General features: G+C 54.3%; 3 protein-coding genes across 3 annotated transcripts; 1 reads left to right on the top strand and 2 right to left on the bottom strand.

Moving 5' to 3' along the window:
* Positions 1-1,157: 1,157 nt before the first annotated feature.
* Positions 1,158-4,802, top strand: COCSUDRAFT_65343 (pseudouridine synthase; the record flags this gene model as incomplete). The annotated part of the gene is made up of 8 exons (XM_005648895.1): positions 1,158-1,328; positions 1,887-2,055; positions 2,641-2,736; positions 3,094-3,331; positions 3,676-3,781; positions 3,890-3,923; positions 4,081-4,162; positions 4,449-4,802. The coding sequence occupies 8 exons, from the start codon at positions 1,158-1,160 to the stop codon at positions 4,609-4,611; spliced, it is 1,059 nt and encodes a 352-aa protein (XP_005648952.1). The 3' UTR covers positions 4,612-4,802.
* Positions 4,803-5,181: 379 nt separating this feature from the next.
* COCSUDRAFT_61832 (hypothetical protein) lies at positions 5,182-7,034 on the bottom strand (the record flags this gene model as incomplete). The annotated part of the gene is made up of 4 exons (XM_005648894.1): positions 5,182-5,428; positions 5,861-5,940; positions 6,515-6,655; positions 7,005-7,034. The coding sequence occupies 4 exons, from the start codon at positions 7,032-7,034 to the stop codon at positions 5,182-5,184; spliced, it is 498 nt and encodes a 165-aa protein (XP_005648951.1).
* Positions 7,035-8,973: 1,939 nt separating this feature from the next.
* COCSUDRAFT_61831 (hypothetical protein) lies at positions 8,974-20,678 on the bottom strand (the record flags this gene model as incomplete). The annotated part of the gene is made up of 20 exons (XM_005648893.1): positions 8,974-9,291; positions 9,548-9,634; positions 10,067-10,285; positions 10,550-10,714; positions 10,868-10,963; positions 11,343-12,774; positions 12,921-13,078; positions 13,418-13,554; positions 14,292-14,445; positions 14,705-14,892; positions 15,346-15,475; positions 16,035-16,245; positions 16,713-16,819; positions 17,086-17,214; positions 17,485-18,420; positions 18,659-18,877; positions 19,182-19,319; positions 19,604-19,660; positions 20,260-20,406; positions 20,592-20,678. 20 exons carry the CDS (start codon positions 20,676-20,678, stop codon positions 8,974-8,976), a joined length of 5,115 nt encoding a protein of 1,704 aa, XP_005648950.1.
* Between the last annotated feature and the right edge of the window lie 438 nt (positions 20,679-21,116).

Raw genomic sequence — 21,116 nt, 5'->3', positions numbered from 1 at the left:
CGCCGGCGACATAGCCACGCCTGCGGATAACATGTCACCGCCGGATACGCGCCGCAGCACTGTCCTTCGACTCATTCGCGAAACAGAAACATGCAAAGCAGTCTGGCTGCATCATCGTATACCATTTATCGATCTTTGAAGAATGGCGTCGTACTCCTGCTTGATTTACTTGACAGATTTGTCACAACAATTTATCTTTTAGAAACTCAACTCGATCTGCGGTCATTACATAACGTTAAGACGCAAGCGAAGCAAATTTTGACCCTCAAATGTAGTACAAATCATTCAAATCATTCGCGCAGGGTCAATCGCAAGTTTGTAGATTTCAGAAAGCAATGCCACCACCGGCATGTCTGGTTATGCCCTCCTCGCCCTGGCTGGGGATGCCAGTGCGGCAGCTCATATCATGCAAGTCCTTCTCAAAAAGGCCAGCCATACCTTTTGTATCCCGCAGCAGGAGTTGCATGCCTGCTACAAAATGCAGCCAGATTGCAGAGGTAGGCCTTTCTTCAGCATTCATTCCATGACGACGATGGAGTTATATTTGAGTGCTTGCCAAGAATTTCTGCATCAACACGTTGATTACTCGCAGTCGTTGCGCACCAGAGAATTCAGTGGGCGTCCCAGATCAACATTGATCTTAGGACACCCATGACGTAGACAGAGGCTGCAGATGCCACATCCAAAGCCTGGCGCAAGGAAGGCTTCACAGCATGCACAAGGCTTGGTTGTGATGCTCTTTTTCTCTGCTGCACAGGATTTGACAGAGAGGACATTCACCGTGGAGGGCTCTGGGAAGCGCAGACTGGATGCGTTTCTGTCAGGGAACATGCCGAATGCCAGCCGCGCACGCCTGCAGGCACGCGGCTGATCTCTGAAACTGTTTTTAAGATGCTTACAGAGCCTCATCCAAGGCCTGGTTCATCCAAGGATGGTCAGGAAGGCATATCCATCATCAAGGGCATCGCAGATTCTGTGAAAAAGTTCATTGCGCAAAGGAGCCTTATGCACCGTATCTTCTGGGACATTATGCCATCTCTCATGGAGATATTGGAGCTGATTCTTCAATACCAGGCTACTGACATCTGCAATGAATACCTCACAAGCCCCGTGTCTGATGGGAACAGCATTGCGTCTGGGGAGGCAAGCAATCAGTGATGAATCTTTCTGACTTGTCATATGTGCTGCACCCGCTGCAGGCGGCGATCCGGGACGGCTTTGTGCGCGTCAACGAGGGGGTTCCCTCCAAGCCCGGCCTTGCGCTGCGGCCGGGGGACGTTGTGGCCTGCCGCCTGCCGCCGCTGCCCTCCCTGGAAGCCTCACCAGAGGTGCACCTCTCCGCCACCTCACCAAACTTGCACAGCAGCTGGCGCCTTAGGTAGTCATTGGATCACAGCCTCACCTCTGCGCAGCCACACGAGTGGTATGCAACATGCCACTCGCAACATAGGACTGGCAATGCACTATTCATGCATCAATGTACTGAGGCAAAGTCCACTGCATGCATTATCGGGCCTGCTCTCAGGCTTGCATGAGTAGCAAGCTTGGCAGGCTTGGGCACCTCCCTCTGCATGCCTCGTCTTGAGAGAAAACATGGTCTCTGGAAACGGCTATCGCTTTGGGCACTGCCATCAATAAGAGCCAAATTTTCGCGGCTGCTTTCTGGGTTTACATTGCGAGCTGGCTTGCACCGGAGCAGGACCCACATGAATCACTATAGTGCAGATGCGGCTGCGGGCACCAGGCGTGTCTGCCCTGTGGCCTCTTGCTTTGGGTTTGCCGACCTTTGAAACAGCAGTAATACTGGCAGCGCCAGCTTTCTATTTATCTAGTTTTTGGGTTTCAAATATTGTATTTATTTGTAATCTCTAGAAACTTGTGCGCAGGACATTCCTCTGGACGTGGTGTACGAGGACGACCATCTGCTGGTCATCAACAAAGCGGCCGGCATGGTGATCCACCCTGCACCGGGCAATTACACCGGCACACTTGTATCCGCTCTGCTGCACCGATTCGGCCTGCCCAGCGTGCGGCTCAGCGCCGATGACTCGCCTGGTGCGCTCTTACTACATTGTTTTGGTGTGTTTGGGGGCAGGAGTAATGGTGGAAGGGTTTGAACTGATCAGCACGCCCTCAGGGCTGTTGTGGCGTAATAACGCCAGCAGTGACATCCTGCATGACAGGAGTAATGGTGGAAGGGTTTGAATTGATCACTTACAAGCCGACATGCTTGACCTGGGCGCCGAAGTATGCTGTGCCGCCTCCTGCATGTATCTCTGCTTGAAGTCTGGCGGTATGCTGCATTGATCTGGCCCAGCTTACGGCTCAGCACCGATGACTCAACCAGTGTGCCATGGCAGTATACATGCAGCACAAATGTGATGCCTCGCATGCGCCGCAATACTAAAGTACCCCGCATTTGAAGATCAACAGGATCTGCTGGAGGTGTGATTGAGGGTATTTTAGAAGTGAGTCACGTGATTGAGCCTTGCTTCCATGGCTCTACCGCACTGGCGGCGGCTATGCAATGACAGCCATCATCACAAGTTTGGCCCGGCCCTCGGCCCAAAATCTTCTGCTGGTTGTAAAGCTTTTTATGTACATATCACCTGGGCCGCAGCTGACTTCCTGTTCCTGCAGGTGATGAGTTAGAGGCGGCTGAGAGCGAGGATGGAGATGAGGAGAGGGCTGTGCCTTGGGCTCTGCCAGAGACCCCAATGAGTGTTGGGCAGTCAGGTGCAGACTCTGTTTCCTGGCTTGCTGGAGTCACGAAGGAATGACTAAGTGCTTAAAACCGCGAATGAATGAACGATTGGGTGACTGAATGAGTGAGAGGGTGATTCAGTGATGGCTGATTTATGGAAGAGGCGTTTATCAGGCGTTTTGTCATGTGCTTCAGACATATGACTGGACAACGATCGCTTCTCCTATCAGCAATCTGATCCTAGCATGGAGTGATTCCTCCAGGCCGTCACTACAACCAAAAATTGATGTTGTTGTTATGATTTGCTGCAGGGATGTGATCCGAGCGGGCATTGTTCACCGGGCATTGTGCACAAAATGGTATAACAGTGGTCATTTTAATTGCTGCAGGGGACGTGATTCGACCGGGCATTGTGCACCGGCTGGACAAGGGCACAACGGGGCTGATGGTGGCTGCGAAGGATGAGCGGACGCTGACTGGACTGGCCGCCCAGTTCAAGGCGCACACAGTGCAGAGGGTGTATCACGCGATCGTGCTGGGCGTGCCTAAAGAGGCGGAGGGAGTTATTGAGACGAACATTGGGCGGGATATACGGGACCGGAAGAAGATGGGCGTCTTTTCCTACATGTCCAGCAGGCGAGTCTTTTCTGCTATACAATGCTGTCAATAAGTGCCATCATGCAGCGTCCATCAGCGGCGAGGCGGCCTCCTTGCAGATTCCTGCCCTTTATAGCCTGTTGTATGCGTATTTACCCCCTCACTCTCCTGCTGAGGAGCTTGTGGACAGTGTACACATTGGTAGGGCTGCCAGTTGTGTGATCTAATCAAATCTAACAGGCGGTGTGCTCGTCTGCATGCCTTGGAACCTTATGTCTCAGCCTGAAGCAGGTGGAACTGAAGCTTTAGCAGCTGATCAAGAGGCACGAAGGACGCATCTGGGTGGCTGAGGCGTCAGCTCTGTGCATGCGCAGGGGCCGTCACGCGGTGAGCGGCTACAGGGTGATTGAGCCGTTGGCAGGGGACAGCGCAGCGTACACAGCGTGGCGGCTGCAGACTGGCAGGACCCACCAGATCCGCGTGCACGCAAAACACTCAGGCAGGATTTTTTTATGCGCTCATACCCTCTGATCATAGTAGGAGATAGTGCAGCGGTCTTCCCTTGCAGCTCCATTTTCTGACTGACAGGTGACAAATGACCATCGGTGGACCAGTGTTGAAAGTATGCATTAGAGGCTGGCCATTCCCTCTATCGCGCTACATCTGAAGCCTCAGTGGGGTCATGGCAAAATCTGCATGCTGACTGTAACCTGCAAGCACACACTTCAGAGGGGCTGTTGCGCATGTGCACATCTGAGTGGCCTGCCAAAAATGTGCAGGCCACCCGCTGCTGGGGGACGACACCTATGGGGGGGCCGGGGGAACCGCAGTGGCCGCCATCGGCCGCGGCAAGGGCGCCCGGTGCGCAGCCCTCCCTTCTGGGCGTTCTCCCTGTGTTTGCTGAGACACTCAATGTTCCATTTTCTCCTCCTCCTGACGGCAAGGCCTGTAATAGCTTAGACTGCAACATGTCACGCCAGCATGTGGTTAGGGCCACGTATAATTGATCATCCTCCCTGCAGCTATAACAGCAGCAACTTCTGAGGCCTCTCCTGACCTTGCAAAGCGTGAATATCAGCAGGATTTGACCTTCATGCTTGTCAATATTATCAGATCACTGCTGATCAGATGCATGTGTTACCTACAGGCAGGTGGTGGCGCACAGAGTGCTCAAGCTGCTGGCGCGGCCGGCGCTGCATGCTAAGACACTAGGCTTTGTGCACCCTGTCACAAAAGAGGCGCTCAGCTTCACCTCGGAGCTCCCAACCGATTTTGCTACAGTCCTCGAGGAACTGAGAAACTTGGATTAGACAAGCGTCGGTGTCGGAATTGCAGATGCTGTAAGAAGTTGTCAGGTACTGCTGGCGGCAGGTCATATTGTTTTGCTGCATGACAGTGCCATTAGCTAATAGAGAGGGAAGCTCAAGAGCTAATTTTGAGGAAAAGCAGATAATGTCAGTTACAATTGTTGTCCAATGGTATTTGAAAAATTAATTTGTCCAATGGCATTGATGAGAAGAGCTCAGTGCTAAGACTGGTACCACCGGTGTGCTAAAAGCGTAAGCATGTCAAGTATTCGACAACTTCAAGCTAATCTTGAAATGGCATTGAACAACCAGAGCGCTCCCATTGTGCTTGCATCCTTCAGGCACAATGTCAAGCCCATGTGTACTACAATCTGGTATCAATATTGATGCGGTGCCGCATACAAACTACTGTATCACCTGCTGTACTGAGCAAAAGTCTACTTACCGGTAGTATACATATTCTCACAGAGGACAAACTAGTCAGAAGTGCCAAGATTCACAATAATGGTCCCATCCGCTTCCCAATATACACAACATAAACCTCACAGGAGCTAGCGCTGAATAAGCGTCCTCTCACAACAGCTTGTGGCACTTTGGCCTATCGAGCACTCCTGTTGCGCACTCTTTCAAGCATGCGGCCTGCATGACTTCGTCTTCTTGTAGAGGCGCCGGCGTCAGCCCGAAAACCATCTCACAGCTGAAATCCTCAAAGTTGGGCTTCATTGTGAGAGGCATGCCCAGCTCTTCTGTGAAGAAAGTCTGCACCGGCGCCTTGCACAAATTCACGCACATCCCGGCGCACTTGCTCTCTGCCAAATACCTGCACAAGCCAATTGTTCCAAATCAAAAATACCTCAACGCAACATGTCCCGCCTTGTGCACAATTTTACACTGGTGTGAAGCCTTCAACACAGGGGCATATACTGTTTGCTGCGTCTCAGAGGAGCTCGCACGCTGATCCATATTGCACAACCCCCTGACACACAGGACATATGCACCGACTTGTTCAAAGCTTCCCACCAATAGAGTGACTGGACAAGCTTTGAAAATATTATTATACCCTTTTCCTGCCAAAAGTCAACTGCAGACAAGCTCAACAAGCTTGCATAGACAAGCTCAACAAGCTTGCAGTACAACAAGTACACTTTGAACGTGGCATCTAGACACACTCCACAAATTGCACAGCAACATTGACAATCTGAATATGTTTCGATTTTCTTGAGCAGGAATGATTGATTGGGAATTTGCGCACCTGCATCGCTCAATGTGCACGCCACTCTTTTGAACTGTGCCATCGCTGAGTGTAGCTTCCACTGTCTGCATGGGCCCCACCTGGAGATCAAAAAAGCTATTTACCATAATATCCTGTAAAGAACAAAAATAGCAGCCTCTCATGCGATCCATAGCGTTTCCTGCAGTAGACAGTGCATCAATGAAGGATGCCATTTGAGTGCATTTCTGCAAGGCCCTGTGGCAGCACTGGACACTCAGTTCGCGCACTGTCCATCTCTCAGTTCTCGGTATTTCTAGAAAGGCAGGGGACTCAAACTTGATCTACAGCACAAACTATTCTACACGTGCCCTTGAACAGCTGTGCTCGAAGCCCCTGAGAACACACTGAACTGCACAAAGGTCCCACCAGCACTCATCACTCTGTTCATGCAGTGTCCATCTCTCAGTTCCCTACAATATTATCAGTTGGTCTCACACATATTTACTGCCAAGAGGCAAGGTGTGTCTGCAAGCTGCGGTTGAAGGCTCCCAAAATCCTACCCCTTGATGGCCGCGTCAGACCCAAGCAAGACCGGGCACGGTGCTTAGTATTTACACCACTCCCCGCCAGCCGGGGCCAGTTCCCTGTATCCCCTATGATAATGTAATGCTGATGAGGGCATAAAGGCCCCACCAGCCAGGTGAAGAAGGCCGGTGTGATGCGCGCATTGAGCCCGGCGCCCCACTTGGAATAGGGGAAGGCCTTCCTGAACCAGGGCGGAACACTGGGAAAGCCTGCAATGACTGCCTCCCTCTGCTGTGCTGCGCTACGGCCCTGCCATGCACAAAGCCTGGCACTCAGTAATTCAGTCCTGCTGCACGCACATCCACGCTCTGTACACAACCATAACACATAAATGTGCACACCACTATGAACAAGGGCATATTTCCAAGGAGGCCAGGCTATTCGGATGCTGCTAGAGTGTGAGCACGATCCAAGCAGATATGAGATCCCTATTGAGAAAGATGTGGTCCTGACGCGACCACTGAATTGGTCATGCCCTCAACAGGATGGTTCCGCAATCTGCATGATCTGTAGCTTGAAGTATTTGCATTCTCCTCTTCTTCTTCTTGAAGGGTTGTTTTCTTTAAAAAGTAAAAAGGAAACACAAAAAGGAAGCAACCTTCATGAGGGCCCTGGACACTTCCACCATGCCTGTGTACGTTTCGTCGCCATCCTTCCAATCTCGATCGCTCTGCCAGCCGGCTATGTTGCCATACGCCTTTCTACATAGCGCAATGAATGCTGCATCTGTGGAAGAAGTCTTGTACTGGAATGTTTCGTCTTGCACACACTGATCACCGGCAACTCCACGGCAGGTCTTCAAACTTCTCAATTGGTACAAGCTGCTCCTATGTCTGCCAGTTAATTTTATCGATTTACAGGAAGATCCGAAGAAAATACTGGGCCGAGGGCTTTGCAAAGAGGCAGATCCTGCGTCCGGCAGGCGCATCTATGCGTATGGGGCAAAAGAATGTTGAACACCAAAGGCTATCGAAACAAATAATTCCCAGTGTCTTAATCAAGTAATGCGAAAATGAAAATGGGTTACGTTCCAAAAACAGAACCACTGTTCCGAACTCCGAAAGTGTATGAGATTGTGCCCTTCCCCTTTGGATTCAAATTGTGGTTTGAAAACTTTCTTTAGCTCACCACTCACAGCTGCAGCATCTACATTCAAAGAAGCATAAGTCCGTGCACAAACGAAAACACCTTCATGCGCCAGCACTTGTTATGGAATGCCGACATCATCGGGCGCCCGATCAAATGCATGCTGCCTGACCAGCTGAACACCTGCAGGCGCCTGCAACGGAGTCCACTTTTACAGTGGATGCTGATAGACATCGTGATACATTTACTAGTGCACCAACTTTAAAGTATCAAAGACAAAAGTGTAAAAATGGATGGTCAGGACAGGATCCTATCTTGAAGTGCCACATGACCTGGTGCTTCAATTGCCACATCTTGCCTGCAGTTGCAATCTATCACTATCACTCCGCGAGTCACTGTTACCAGCCTCCCACTAAGGACTGAGCCTTGAAAGACCAGACTCAGACTTCCAACACCAGACAGCAGTGACACTCACACTTGTCTGAGCAGTGAACACAGTGTCCACATGCTCTTCGTGTGGAGGATGAATACCTTCGGGACTTAAGATAACTACGCTGGGACCTCCATCATTCAAGACCGAGCATCTGCTTGCATGCATGCCCTGCTATATAGCCTTGACCATCTCAACATTAGTGATCACAGGTCCAATCCAACACACCTATAAATGACCAATTCTTGAGAATCAGCACAGGCCTGGACTTCTGCAAGCAACACAGGTTGCAAGTGGCACTGTTTGCTTCTCAATCTCCAGCAAGTCAGCTGGCATTACTTTGCCCTGAGACGCCTCAACACACATACACACACACACACACACACACAGGGCAGTCAATTGACGTCAGTACTTTTCCTTTTGCAACCATCAGCTGCCGCCTTCTAGGGTCATCAGAGAAGTGTCTCTTTTGTAAAGATTCCAGTCGTTTGATGCATCACATCAGCTTTGCAGTCAGTAATTGCTTTTGTTTGGGGAGTCACAGGGCCTCCCACAAGCAACCAAGCGCTGACCTGTCATTATCCTGGACAACTGAAAGTAACTAGCCGAGGAGGGAAAAGCACCCATCAACCTCTAAGAATGATGCAGCAACGCACACGCAGACTGTTCAGAGCACATTCTCTGATTCTGCATGTCGGAATTCCTTTGGATGCATCGGTGTTTCCAAGTAACTTTCAACAAGCGGTGGCATGGGCTTTCAACTACCTTGGATCAATTGGCTCAACTGACCAAATCGGACTGCTTGTAAGTACCTGCTATCCTCGGTCCTTGCAGAACACATGTAATTATTGCTGCCTAATGGGGGCTGAGGATCAGCCTTCAGCCATGCATTGCACGCCCAAAAACAGCCATGAATCCAGGTCCGGCGTTTGGCCTTCAAGTCCCTTGAACTAAGTGAAGCAGCCAAAATTGAAGCTGCAACAGACTGCCCTGCCTGGAGGTCATCAGGCTACTGAAGGCCAGAGAACTGACATCTGACAACAGCCAAAAGTCAGGTGAAGCAGCCAAAGCTGAAGCTGCTTTCGGCCAGGTCAGTAAAAGCGGCAGTGCCGAGGTCCCCCAGAGGACACCCGTAGAACATCTGGTCTGCGTCGTGCAGCCGGGGCAGGGGGGACTCAGATACGGACCCCCCGCCACCGCCGAAGAGGGACCCCCCGCCAGAGAATGGGGGCACCCCGCCGCCGAAGGGGGGGACCCCCGACAGCGGCCGGGGAGGACTGAAGTTGAGCGCGTCTACGAGGAAGCCCTGCAGCGCAGCTTCGCTGGGCTCGGGAAGCCGCTCCGGAAGCTGCTCGTCGCAGGTGATCTCCTGAACAGGCAACACAGAAGGACTTCGATTCTGTTCCAGCCTGCTCCGTTTTGTTCCATTTCAATCCATTCTGTTCCATTAATTCCGTTGGTGCAACAACTTGGTCTGTGCAGACTAAGAAGGCGATGTTTCAAGTCAAAGCTCTTCCGCACATAGCGCCCTGACTGCGGACCGTAGGGAAGAGCAACACAGAGGACACAGCGTCAGTCGTTGTGGGCATATATGGGAAAGCCAGCAGAGGGCAGCTGATGAGCACCTGTTCTGTAGCTGCGGGGAACTTCCTGGCGGTGGGCGAGGCTAGGAGGGCGTTCCTGGGCCGGCTGGTTGGCGTGCTCATGTATACCTGAGATCAGGACAGCAAACATCAGTGCTTTAAAGCATAAGCTCACAATCCAGTAGGATTAACCGCAGACAGAATTGACTGCTGGAGCCACGAGCAAGCATGGAAGCGAGTTGGCGAGCAACCGATGCCTTGGTGCTTTCCGGCAGGGCAAGCATACAACAAATATCGACACGCCATATGTTAGCAATCTAATGCAGACTCTTTATAGGAAAAGTTCGGAAGAGTGTACCAGCTGACTGCTTGCCTAGTCCAAGAACTGCGGCTGTGACGCTACCTTTTGAACTCGAAACAAAGATAAACATCAAGCGGTACCCAGTTTCCTCAGAAAAGTCCAACGTGGTAGGGTGCAGATGTTGTCCTAAGATAGTATTGTACTGCAAAATACACTATACTGTATGTCCAGGCGAATAATTGCAGACATGTACAGCTCACCAGTGCAGAGGTGCCTCGGGTGGGGGTCTCTGGATGATGTCCTGCCGGGCAGTCTGCCAGCAGAGCCTGCAGCTTGAATTGCTTCCTCTTGGGCACTCTCTCCACCTCTGCCTCTCCATCAGACTGCGAGTGTCTGTCATCGTCGCCTGCCGCATCGGCTGCCGCTGCTGTTTCGTCATGTGCAGGCGCCTCGGGCTCTGGACTAGAACCCAAGTCCTGCTGCAGGCAGCACCAGAAACCAATCAGTGTTGCAGCATGGTCTTCCTGAAAGGTAGAAATAGTCATGGGCATTGCAAAGGGATCATCCGGACTTCCCTTGCTTTCCCCCGTCTGGCGTTTCCTTCCTGCTGTCAGGGAACACAAGTTGGGCAACTGACGGAGGCATGCAACACGGCGGATGGACTCACATGTATATGTTCTCATTTGATGATCGCTGGGGGTGAATTACATGCAATGCATAGGTGACTAAGATGCTGATGTTACCTGTGCCTCCTCAGCCTCGATCACTCTGCGGCTCTTCTTGACCGGCCGCTTCTGCTTGTCGCTGCGGCTCGGCACTGCAAAAGGCGCTTCCTCCGCTGCAGGAATTTCCGGTGAGGCTTCCTTGGCTGGCGCTGCTGCCGCAGCCTTTGCCTTGCGCTTCCTCCCCTGCAGCAAAGATGTGAGACTTGTGCATCAGTATATTGCAATAAAAGTGGACAGTTCCTCCGACGCGGATGTTGCATGTGCGGCGACCAACAATTCAGTCAAAGGGCATTGCAGCACTGCTTGCGTTTTTGCCTCATAGAAGGAAGTCAATACCAGCACTGCGAAAGGCGCTTCCTCCGCTGCAGGATTCTCCGGTGAGGAGTTCTTGGCTGCCGCTGCTGCCGCCGCTTTAGCCTTGCGCTTCTTACCCTGCAACAGAGATGTGAAACCCTCTGCATAAGAGCAGGTAATAAACTGGACTGCAAGTAGCACTTTCAATGACCAAGTAATGAGTCAATGGGCATTGTGGCATTGCTGGCTTCCATGCCAAAGGAGAGGATAGCACCACTAAGTAAGCTTGAGCTTGGAGTCACATCAGTCTGCTCAAAGATTTATCTGGATCCGATGCAACAAATGCATGCAGTGAAATCCCCAGTGATCAAAGAATCCATGCTGTCGAGGGAACCCTGCCTGTATCCATTTAACCCCCTTAACCCCCTTATAAATACAACAGGTTCGCAGTCTTGAGGTCAACCTTGACCCATTCAAAGGATCTGAGGATTAGGAATCGAGGATAAGGGTGACTCACCGAGCGGCACTCGCCAGTCAAGGGGTCGATGCGCGCGGCGATGAGGTCGCGCTTGGGCACGAGCTGGCCGGTGTGTGGGTGGGGGACCATGTGGGGGGGCCGCCCCCGCTTCTTGGGTCCACCTCTGGCCTCCCCCGAGGACCCCCTGCTGCCACCGCCAGCCCACCGCTGCCGCCCCGCCACCGCCGGCGCCGGCGCCAGCGTCAGCCGCTTCTGCATGCGCGGCTTGGCTGCAGCCGCCGCCTCCTTTGCTCTCGGCGCTGCAGTTTGCGCATCTCTGCCACTGGCAGTGTCCTGCCGCTGCCCACTACACTCCTCAGTTGCGGTGGCTGCAGCGGCCTTCTCGGGCGACCCAGTTTGCGCGGTGGCCGCCGCGGCCAACATTGGCGGAGCTGACGCAGCGTGCGTCTCTGGTGATGCATCGGTAGGAGCGTTCTCCTCTTGCGATAAGCTGGCAGTGCTGCAAGGCTCGGGAGCGTTCTGCGCGGTGTCCGCTGACGAGGGCGCTGATGCCACCTCCGCTGATGTCACCTCTGCTGACGTCACCTCCTCGTCGTTGTCGAGCGGCGGCGTGCAGGGAAGGGGCACCGACTGCGTTGAACGCGGAGGGACGCTGACGGGCACTATGCCGATGGCTTTGTGCGGCGGCAGCGGCTCGGAAACCGCCGGCTCGGCCGGCGGCAGCAACGGCCGGCACGGAGCCGCCACTTCTGCAGCCGCCAGCGGCTGCGCGGCAGCTGCCACCTCCTGCTGCACGCTCGGCTGTTCGGCTGCAGCGCTCTCCGGCTGCTCAGACGACTGCGCTGCGTGTAGGTCTTCCACAGGCTGTGCAGGGAGCTCTGCAGGTGATGTGTTCTGCTCTTGCTGCGGAGGAGGAGGTGGCGGGCTGCCGCGTTCAGCGGAGGGGCCCTTAATGCGCAGCCGCAGACGGGGCCGGCCGCCGCCGCGGAACAGCCGCGGGCCACAGCCGGCGTCGGCGGTGGCCACCGCCAGCGACCGGTTCCCCCCGTCCCCGCGCTTCCGCCGGCCGTGCCCCCTTCCCCGGCCGCGGCCCCTCCCGCCCCTTTTCGCGCCAAGGGCCTTCTTCTTTTTCCCCTTGCCGGCTGCCCGACTCCAGCTTGGCAGGCTCTGCTCGCGGCTTTCCCCGCTGTCAGCCGTCTCACTGGCGTCGGCCGCACCGCGCGCCCCCACAGCACAGTCGCTGATGGTGGTCCCGGACGCGCTCGGCTGCGCGGTCGGGGTCCCCTCGTCATGGGGCCCCCCGGTGGCTGCAGCTGTGGTGCACCCGCTGCTGAAGGGGGCACGTTCTCGCGCGCAGATGCCTTGGTGGATTGCGCGCCGGACATCCTCCGAGGGGCCGCTGAGCGATCCCATCTGTGCCTGTGCAGCTGCCCTCTCGGCCGCGGTGTCCAGATCTCCCAGCAGCGCTCGCCTGCACAGACACAGATTTTAAAGCTGGTCTCAGCATGAAAGCTTGCATCATGCTGGCTTCTTCATAACTCATGATGACTCAATATCCAGTGAGTCTGTTTGTGCATGACAGGGAAAGGGAACTTGTCTGTATCATTACTAATCTACCTGCAGGTCTCAGATTGGGTAGGCTGAGAGGGTGGCAGGAGCCCCGACTGAGGCGTGGACATGACTTGCTCCTGCTGCGATGGCAAGACTTGCCTTTGGGGTCCTGGCTCCATCGAGTTCAGTTCCCACAGCGTGTCAATGGTGCTCTGCTGCAACGCCTGCACATGAGAGAAGTTAGAAGAGATCATGCACAAAACAGAGTGAGGCTCTCAGCAGTTGTGCTCAGAGCAAGCGCGCATCATCAGCTTGTCCTAACCTGCTACACGAATCACATCCAACTTGCATGATACCTTTGCGCAGCAGTCATAGGCTGACATACAACAGCAAATACCGTATACACGGTCACTGAGTAATCAATAGCATGCTGAAGGAGGTGAGGCTCGTTGGAATTCAGTTTCCGCAGATATTCACCTGAAATGCCCACATTCAGGGTGAGACAGGATTTTGAAAATTCAAAAATGGATTTGAGATGGGGCTCCCCTAGATAGGTGACTCACCCTGGGCTGCCCGGAGGTGATGGGCGGCGGGCTGCCCATGCATGCAGGCGCCTGATCTGGCGCCAATGGAGCCATGCCAATCATCGCCGCTGCTTCCACAATATCTGCCGTGCTGATCCCATGCTCTCTTGTGAAACCTGCTCCGGTCACCAAATTGTCCATCACGGCAAAATCTCCCTCCCTTAGGAGTAAACGTCAGCAGCAGCTCATCACACCCTTGACAGCGTTCCAGGAGATGATGCTCGTCAAACTGTCTAAAAGGAGCATTAAGTCCTAGTTTGACAAGCATCATCTCCTAAAACGCTGTCAAGACAGGAATGTCCGCCCTCCCTTCAGCTTCCTCTCCCAGGTTTGGAAGCATCGTATCGAGGTGACATCTTCTTCATAACGAGGTGATATCGAGGTGAGGTAACGAGGTGTCTTCATTTCATGTCTTGAAGGGACTCGCCAGATCCAAGCGCGACCCAATCAACGGCGGGCACGGTGCTCAGTATTTATACCGCCCCGCCAGCCGGGGCCAGCCGGTGCACTGTTTACCAAGCTGGAATGCAGCATGAGACCTTGAAACAAGAGATACAGCATGTTGACAGCTGAGAACAAAGTGGCATCATTGCGAACATTGATGATTTGATGATCTCATTGCTTCAAGATACTATGGTGCTCCAAATGTCAGAGACTCCCAATGATGCGAGGTCGATCTTGACATATCAATGATGCTTAGATGGTCCCGGTTCTTGTGTTGAGGGGCAGGATATGTGGCAGCCTATATGTGCTGGCTTGTCTGCAGAAGCACCTTGCCCCTGGCAGGAACAGCGTGTTAATAATAGTAATGCTAATAACAATAATTCGTCCCAGCACAAGGTGATTGGCGCACCGAGGCATTGGGCGAGGCTGGTGCCAGTGAAGGTGCTGCCGCTGGGGGGCACGTCCCCCGGCGGTGGCGGCTGCCGGCCTGCTGAGTCAGCGCCCTGCGACCAGCGGAGCCGCTCCCAATTCTCCCACCGTGTGTCCCCAAACGGATCATTGTCCTGCAGCGAAGCAAATATCTCATCTTTCTCTCTCCTGTGATGACGTCTTCTTTGAAGGTATTCAGCTGCTTGTTATAGAGGCATCTTCGGAGTGTATGACAGAAAATAGACCTCTGAAGGTACAGACAACAGTCCCTGGAAAGTCATCTCACTCGCATTGAGCCCGTGTGCTTTGCCAACTTAATGAAGTCTGCCAGGCACAAGAGATATTGAGCACAGTACGATTTTTAGTTTTGAAAGATGCTTTGAGATTCTGCACCTTCTGCCAGCAGCTGGACTGCGGCTGCCGCTGCTCTGCGTCGGCGTCGCCGGAGAGCGGCAGCTGTGCGGCAGCTTCGTCCAGCCCTTCCCCGTGCATACGGGTCTCGCGGGGGGACCTCACCGGCAGCATCAGCCCCTTGGCGTAGCCCACCCAGTTGTTGCTCTCGCCCTCCTCCTGCGGAGATCCTGCGCGCCCAACACAATTTGAATATGAATTCAAACACCCCATCACAGGAATTGTTAAGCATGCAGCTATACCCAGAGCTTGCAAGCATGCAAGAGGAGCCATGTGACGTGTCCTCCCAAAAAATATTTTTTAGGAGCTTCCTTCACACATCTCATTTTATGTTTGCATGCATACCCCTAGCCTTTTGGGTGCACCTGCTCTCATCATGCGCAGTGTAGTGCTGCTCATCCCCCTGGATTCTGGCTCCGTTTTCAGCAGCACAGATGTAATATGTCAGGCTCGTGGCCTTGCGTATGTGTTCCAAGCGTGAGCGAGGTGCCAGATGGCGTTGAACTTCACACAGCCTAGTCATGAAAGCCATCTGCATGACACGGCGTGGCTACTTCCTTCGCATCCGTGGAACGCGACTGAGTTATAAGACAGATCAGAGCTTCATACTACAGGGGACACACCGACAGGGTCCATCTCCGGCTCGAACATGAGCGCGTCACCGCCAGCATTGGCGCTGTGGCACGCCGCAGCCGCCGCCTTGGCTCTGCGGCTGCGACCGCCCAGCTGCCAGCCAGGGCCGCCCGCCTCTCCCTGCCACACATACACCGGAATATCCTCAGAATTTTTAGCAGCCACCTTTCTGGCGATACTGCAGTAGCACTCATTTTGCCTACACTTGTTCAGGCGTGCATGCACGTCTTCACAGCGTTCCCTGCTACACATCGAGTCAAAAAGAGCAGTCTGCCAGGCCCTCCTCTCTTAGAGGCCTGCCCTGCCTATCCAGACTGCATCATTTACATTTTTGAGTTTTAGGCCATCTCCCACAGCCGTACTAAATTCCAAAATGGACAAAACGCTCTCAAACATATGCAATCTTCCGCTGGCGCAGCGGCGTGTGCACAGAGTTGGTGGCATACATAAAATTAAATCACCTTACTAGTATCATCAAGCTCTCCCACTCCATTTGCTTTTGTCTAAACTTCAAAAGCACCCCACCGGACTACAGGTTTGATGCCTCACCCCCTGGCCCGGCCAAGTGCGGCCAATCTGATGCCCAGAAAACCCATGGCACCAAAACATCAAAAGGGGCTCTTCTCTCCCTTTGGAATCCTTGAAAACAATTCAGGATGCCCCAGGAAAGGTGACTCACCTGGCGGAGCGGCATCGTGTGCACAGAGTTAGTGCGCCAAGAAGAAGCAGGCGTGGTGCGGTGAGCCTTGGGGCCGAACGGCACAAAGGCGGCCATCTCCGCAGCGTCCACGTCACTGGGGAGGCTCGATATCGAGACAGGAACGCCCTCAGATCGCGCCGCATCGTTCACGCTCAGGCTCAGTCGCGGCCAGCCCTCCAAGTTGTGCTCCCTGCGGCGGGTTTATGAAAATTGTCATGACAGGGCGATTAAACCCCAGGTGCGTACCCTCTGTCCTCTTCCTTAGCAGATGACCTCAAGGTGGAGCACCAAACGATAGCGTGCATGTCATGGTTGCATAATATGCAGGCCTGGTTCAGGGAAATGGGCACTACAGACACTTGAGCATCAAGGCAGGACATCATTGGCTGGTGCTTGCTGGGCGTTCTCTGCACTGATCACTGTCGTAACAATCTTGCTGTACTTGCTAGCATGCGTGGACTGTTCCGGGGTTTGTACAACAAAGAAGACCCCGCACTGCAGATAATAAGCAAGAAGGCGAAGCGCTCCTTGGCTGTGCACATGTGAGGATGCTGCTGGGGACAACTATGGAAATGCTGGGTTGCCTGGTCGTTAAGATGCACTCAGGCATACAAGAGTGCATGGGTTTGGTGTAAGGTAAATGAAAGCATGTCACACCTGCAGCTGCGCACAAGGTCCTGCCTCTGCACGCCCAGCCTGGTGGCAGCCTCCGTCAGGGGCACCCCAAAGTGAGCCTTCAGCTCAGCGAATGATAGCTGCAGCGCCTGTCGCATGCACAAAGATCAATGAGACAAATGGTTGCGCAGAGCTCTGCTGATCAGAGATTTCATGCAGCAGCAGGAGTGCAAAGCTGACACCTGTGCCAGCCATTTGCTGCAATGCTGCAGCATGCTGTCTTTTTTGCTGTGTCCTTGAACAATTCCTGCATTCCTTGCTAGGTTGTTTGTTTCCCTTCCACACTTTCAGCATGCAGATCAAGCAGTTCAGCCTTGACTCCGGCTGAACAAGAAGAGCCAGAAGAGGCGCGCACCCGGCCGGATGACTCGCCGCTGTCCTCGCCGATATCAGCGGCCAGGGGCGCCCGTCGGTGGTGTGTCTCCGGCGCCAGATCTGGCTGCTCCCCCCTCGCAGACGCCAGGTCATGCGCCTGATGCTCCGCCTGTTGCATCATGAGAGCACCGCTCAGAATTTAATTGCTATTGTCCTCACAAACAAAGGTTTGTACCTTCTTTATCCCTCTACGGTGTCGCAGTCTCAGGGAGGGCCAATGCCATCAATCAAGGGTCATATGGCGGCACATCTGCAGCACTGCTCAGCTCAAATTGTTACGCAGACAAGGCGCCTCATCTCATAACCTCTTTCTGGATCAGGTTACAACAACTATTCATACACATCATAGGGTACTATCCATAGAAGACAAAATGCCCACCTCTGAGACATGCGAGTTGCCGAGCGTCCCAACGCTGACAAGGCTGCCAGGGGAGAACGGCCGCTCCTCTGCCGCCGCACTGTCTACGCCTGCCTTCGAGCGCTCCCCTTTCTGCCGCGGCGCGGACGTCCTGGGGCGCTCCCCGCTGCCGGCCGGGCTCTCCGCACCGACGTCGCAGACGCGCGCCCCCCGCGTCGCACGCCCCCGGGCAGGCCCCGCCGCCGCCGGCGCCGCCTCCTGTGCACCTTGCTCCGACGCATGCGAGCGCTGTAACACCCCTTGCCGCTGCTCTGCATGGCCGCTCACGCCAGAAGGAGTATTCCCTCGGCCGCTGGCGCGCGGCTGGCCCGCTCCCTCTGAGCCAAGCAGCGCCCACTCTTCAGACATCCGCGCATCGTCCAACATCTCGCTCTGACGCTGCTCTCCGTGCCTGCTCTGCCTGCGCGTCTGCTGAGCCTCCTGCTGCTCTGCACGGTTCATGCCAGAACCAGCATTCCCTCTGCCGCTAGCTCGTGCCTGACCCGCTCCCTCCGCCTCTTGCTGCAGCATTTGCGCTTGCTCCATCCCGCTCAGCCGCTGCTCTGTGTGTGCGCGCCTGGCAGCAGGGGTGTTCCCTCTGCCGCTTGGCTGAGCCGGGCCGGCTCCGGCCGAGCCGTGCGGCGGCGGCTGGGCGTTCTCCAGGGACGCGCTTTTCGCCGACCCCGGCCGATCCTCGTCGGAAGACACCTTGGGCCGCTGGGGGATGATTGAGATTGGCGATGCGGGTGTGGAGCTGCCTGGCGTGTGGGCTGTTGCAGGCTGCTCCTGCTGTGAGCCTGCTGCGGTGGCACTAGTACTAGGGCCCGTGTCGGCCCCCAGCTGCGCTTTCGCCATGACATCAAGGCCGGCGGCGTCGTGCCAGTGCGCTATCTCCCTGGGGATGTGCAGGTTGAGCATCTGCGGACAATGCATGCACCATGTGTCAGAGGTCACTTTTTAAAGCTGAAGCATGCCATGCTCGTTGTGTCCAGGCATGCATCTGTCAGTTGTATACAATACCACCAATGCTGTTGAATGCAGCATGCAGTACTGCGGGCCAGATGGGTCTGTATGCATGCTTGCATGACACCTGTGCAGTACCAAGGCCAAAGCAGGGAACATCTCACAGCATTCAGATATGGAGCTGCGCACGCACCGGCAGCTTTTCGAGGAGCCAATTAAAGAGCGCAGGAAAGCAGGTCACGTCAGCGCCCAGCTGCAGCAGCTCCAGGACTGCCACAGGGCCGGCGAGAGATAAATCCTTGTGGGGGAATAAAGGGACCAGCATTGAGCCGTGCACGCCAAGTTTGGTCGCCTTTGCTGCCCTGGAATAATTCTCCGCCGGCAGCGCGCACACATCCGCATACACGCTCACCTGTGACGGTGCATTGCTCGTTAGTCAGAGATGACATCACCCTTAGCGAGCGCGTCACGGCATGGCATGCTCGTTCTTGCGCATTTACCATTTTTCCGCTGCCCGTTCAAGCTCCAATATATGAAGCACTGCAGAAGCAGTGTCCGCTACTTTGATCACGTCTTTGCAGGATGCCTGGAGCAACTTCACTGCTCGTCAACGTGGCATGCGCCCAACACAGGGGCAAGGCTCAGCTGGGCTCTGCATGTGCCACTGCTGCTGTTGAGAACGGGGTAGGCTCCTGCAGGAGAGGAAGCATGCGCACCTCTCGCCGCTGCAACGCCCCTCTGACAGTCTCGCATGAGGCGTTGTCATTTGCTGCGCTGATTGTCACCTCGGAGCAGTCAGCTCGGAAAAGGCACAGCTGCGTGTCCTGCAGCCCCGAGATGCTCCATGGCTGGCCCTGGAGCGCAGAAAGTCTTGTGAGAGGTGCATACCACTAGCTGCTTACAAACATGTCTCTGGCCTTGCCACACTACCTGAGCTGAAGGAAGTGACGAGCAATATTAACATTCTGTCCAGCTACGTATTAGCAATGCAATGCCAGCACGCACGGCATTGCGAGGCTGACACTTTGCGCGTGATGACCCATTCGGATGCCCCAAAAGATCCAGTTTCAGGGGGAGAGCGCTGGTCTCCAAGCAAGTTTACTCCTCCTTGAACGAGAACAACCAATACTGCCCTCACCTTCGTCTGCAAATCGTCGCACGTGCCTGTGCTGGCATTCAGAACTGGCAACCACACCTGCACCAAGTGAGCAACTGCTCAGCAACAGGGGCAAAACAAGAACTCCATCGTAATCGCACGATCAAGAGGAAGTCACATGGCGTTAAATTTCAGATCGATGGCCAAATTTGCCAGGAGAAACTTGTTTCCAACTGGTGCACATTCTTGCATCTAGGCTGACAGTGCATCGACCAAAATGCGTGTAACAATGGCAATCTTCACGTATCCTTGTCCTTCAGGGGAGCTAACAAGTAGCATGTATGGCATTCACTCCTTCTGTCTCATGCACTGGTGAAGGTGCTAAAGCAGGCGGGATAGGACTCCCCATCGCCAGCCTCCAAAGGGGTGATGGGACGCTCTATACTGCCTTGAATGCAGCATAAGAGCATCTTAACGGTCGTTAGATCAGCCAGGAAAATGGCACAGACGTGCACCGCTTTTGGTGCATATCTTGGGCAAATATTGAAAGCATGCTTTCTATTGGCGCCAGGATCGGTGCCCTCCAGCCTAGCCAATCCCGCTACCTAGCAATCCCTAAATCCACGAAATTGCTGACAGAGAAGACAGTTTATTTTTTCTTGGTCCCTCGCGGACTTCAATTGCGCGGATGTCCTCACCTGTACGAGCGCGCCTTGGCAAACACACCCTGCCAGCTGACCAAATCCGTATACCGCCTGCTGCAGCTTTTCCCTCAGGGACCCCGTGGGAGCCGCCTCCATCAAGGTGATCGCGCCAAAGTCCCGATCGGACACCTCAACGCTGCGCTAGGTGCATTAGGATCACGAGTGACCTGCACTGTCCGCCCACGTGTGAAGTGTCTCTGTCGTCCGCTATGAATCCAGCTCTCTACCTGAAAAAGCTTGGTATCATCGAAGAACCTGTATATGAAGGCTTTTGTGGGTCTTCGATCCATTGAGTGGGTGGCCAACTCCTTTGCTTTTTGCCGCACTTTCAAAAAGGATACGCCCAGCAGCGCCTCGGCAATGACGTGGGTCTTCCGATCTTGAAGTTTGTGCGCCTCTCCATTTGTGTGCATAACGACGACCTGTAGTGTGCCTTTTGATATCCGTGCTTCCCACAGCTCTGTGTTTGGGATTGCTACGGTACTTCTGTCCCCGTCTGCGTCATTTCTTGGTGAATGCGCATGCCGACCAGTGTGTAAGTATACTCCTCATTTAACTTCTCATGAACGTTCATTTTTCGCAGCAGAGCTGTCACATGCACTGCGTTAGACGAGGCTTTGGATCCCTGCAGCGCTCATTAGGGCCTCGGTTTACCGCTGACAGGCTTACAGATCAGCATAGAATAGTATCAGATCAACGCAAGGTCAGCTCGGCTGCAGCGCAATCCAGCAGGAAGAGCAGGCAGCAGACCTGTCTACAGTCACATCTTCCCCACTCCAGCAAGCCAGGCCACCTAAGGAGAGCCCTGCTGGGTGGCATCCTGCTCACTGTGGGAGCCATGCCCTTCAGCT

Source organism: Coccomyxa subellipsoidea, assembly GCF_000258705.1.
Source record: "Coccomyxa subellipsoidea C-169, whole genome shotgun sequence".
Taxonomy (NCBI): Eukaryota; Viridiplantae; Chlorophyta; class Trebouxiophyceae; family Coccomyxaceae; genus Coccomyxa; species Coccomyxa subellipsoidea.
Note: the sequence above shows the minus strand (reverse complement) of the source record. Positions and strands in the feature narration are given on the sequence as shown.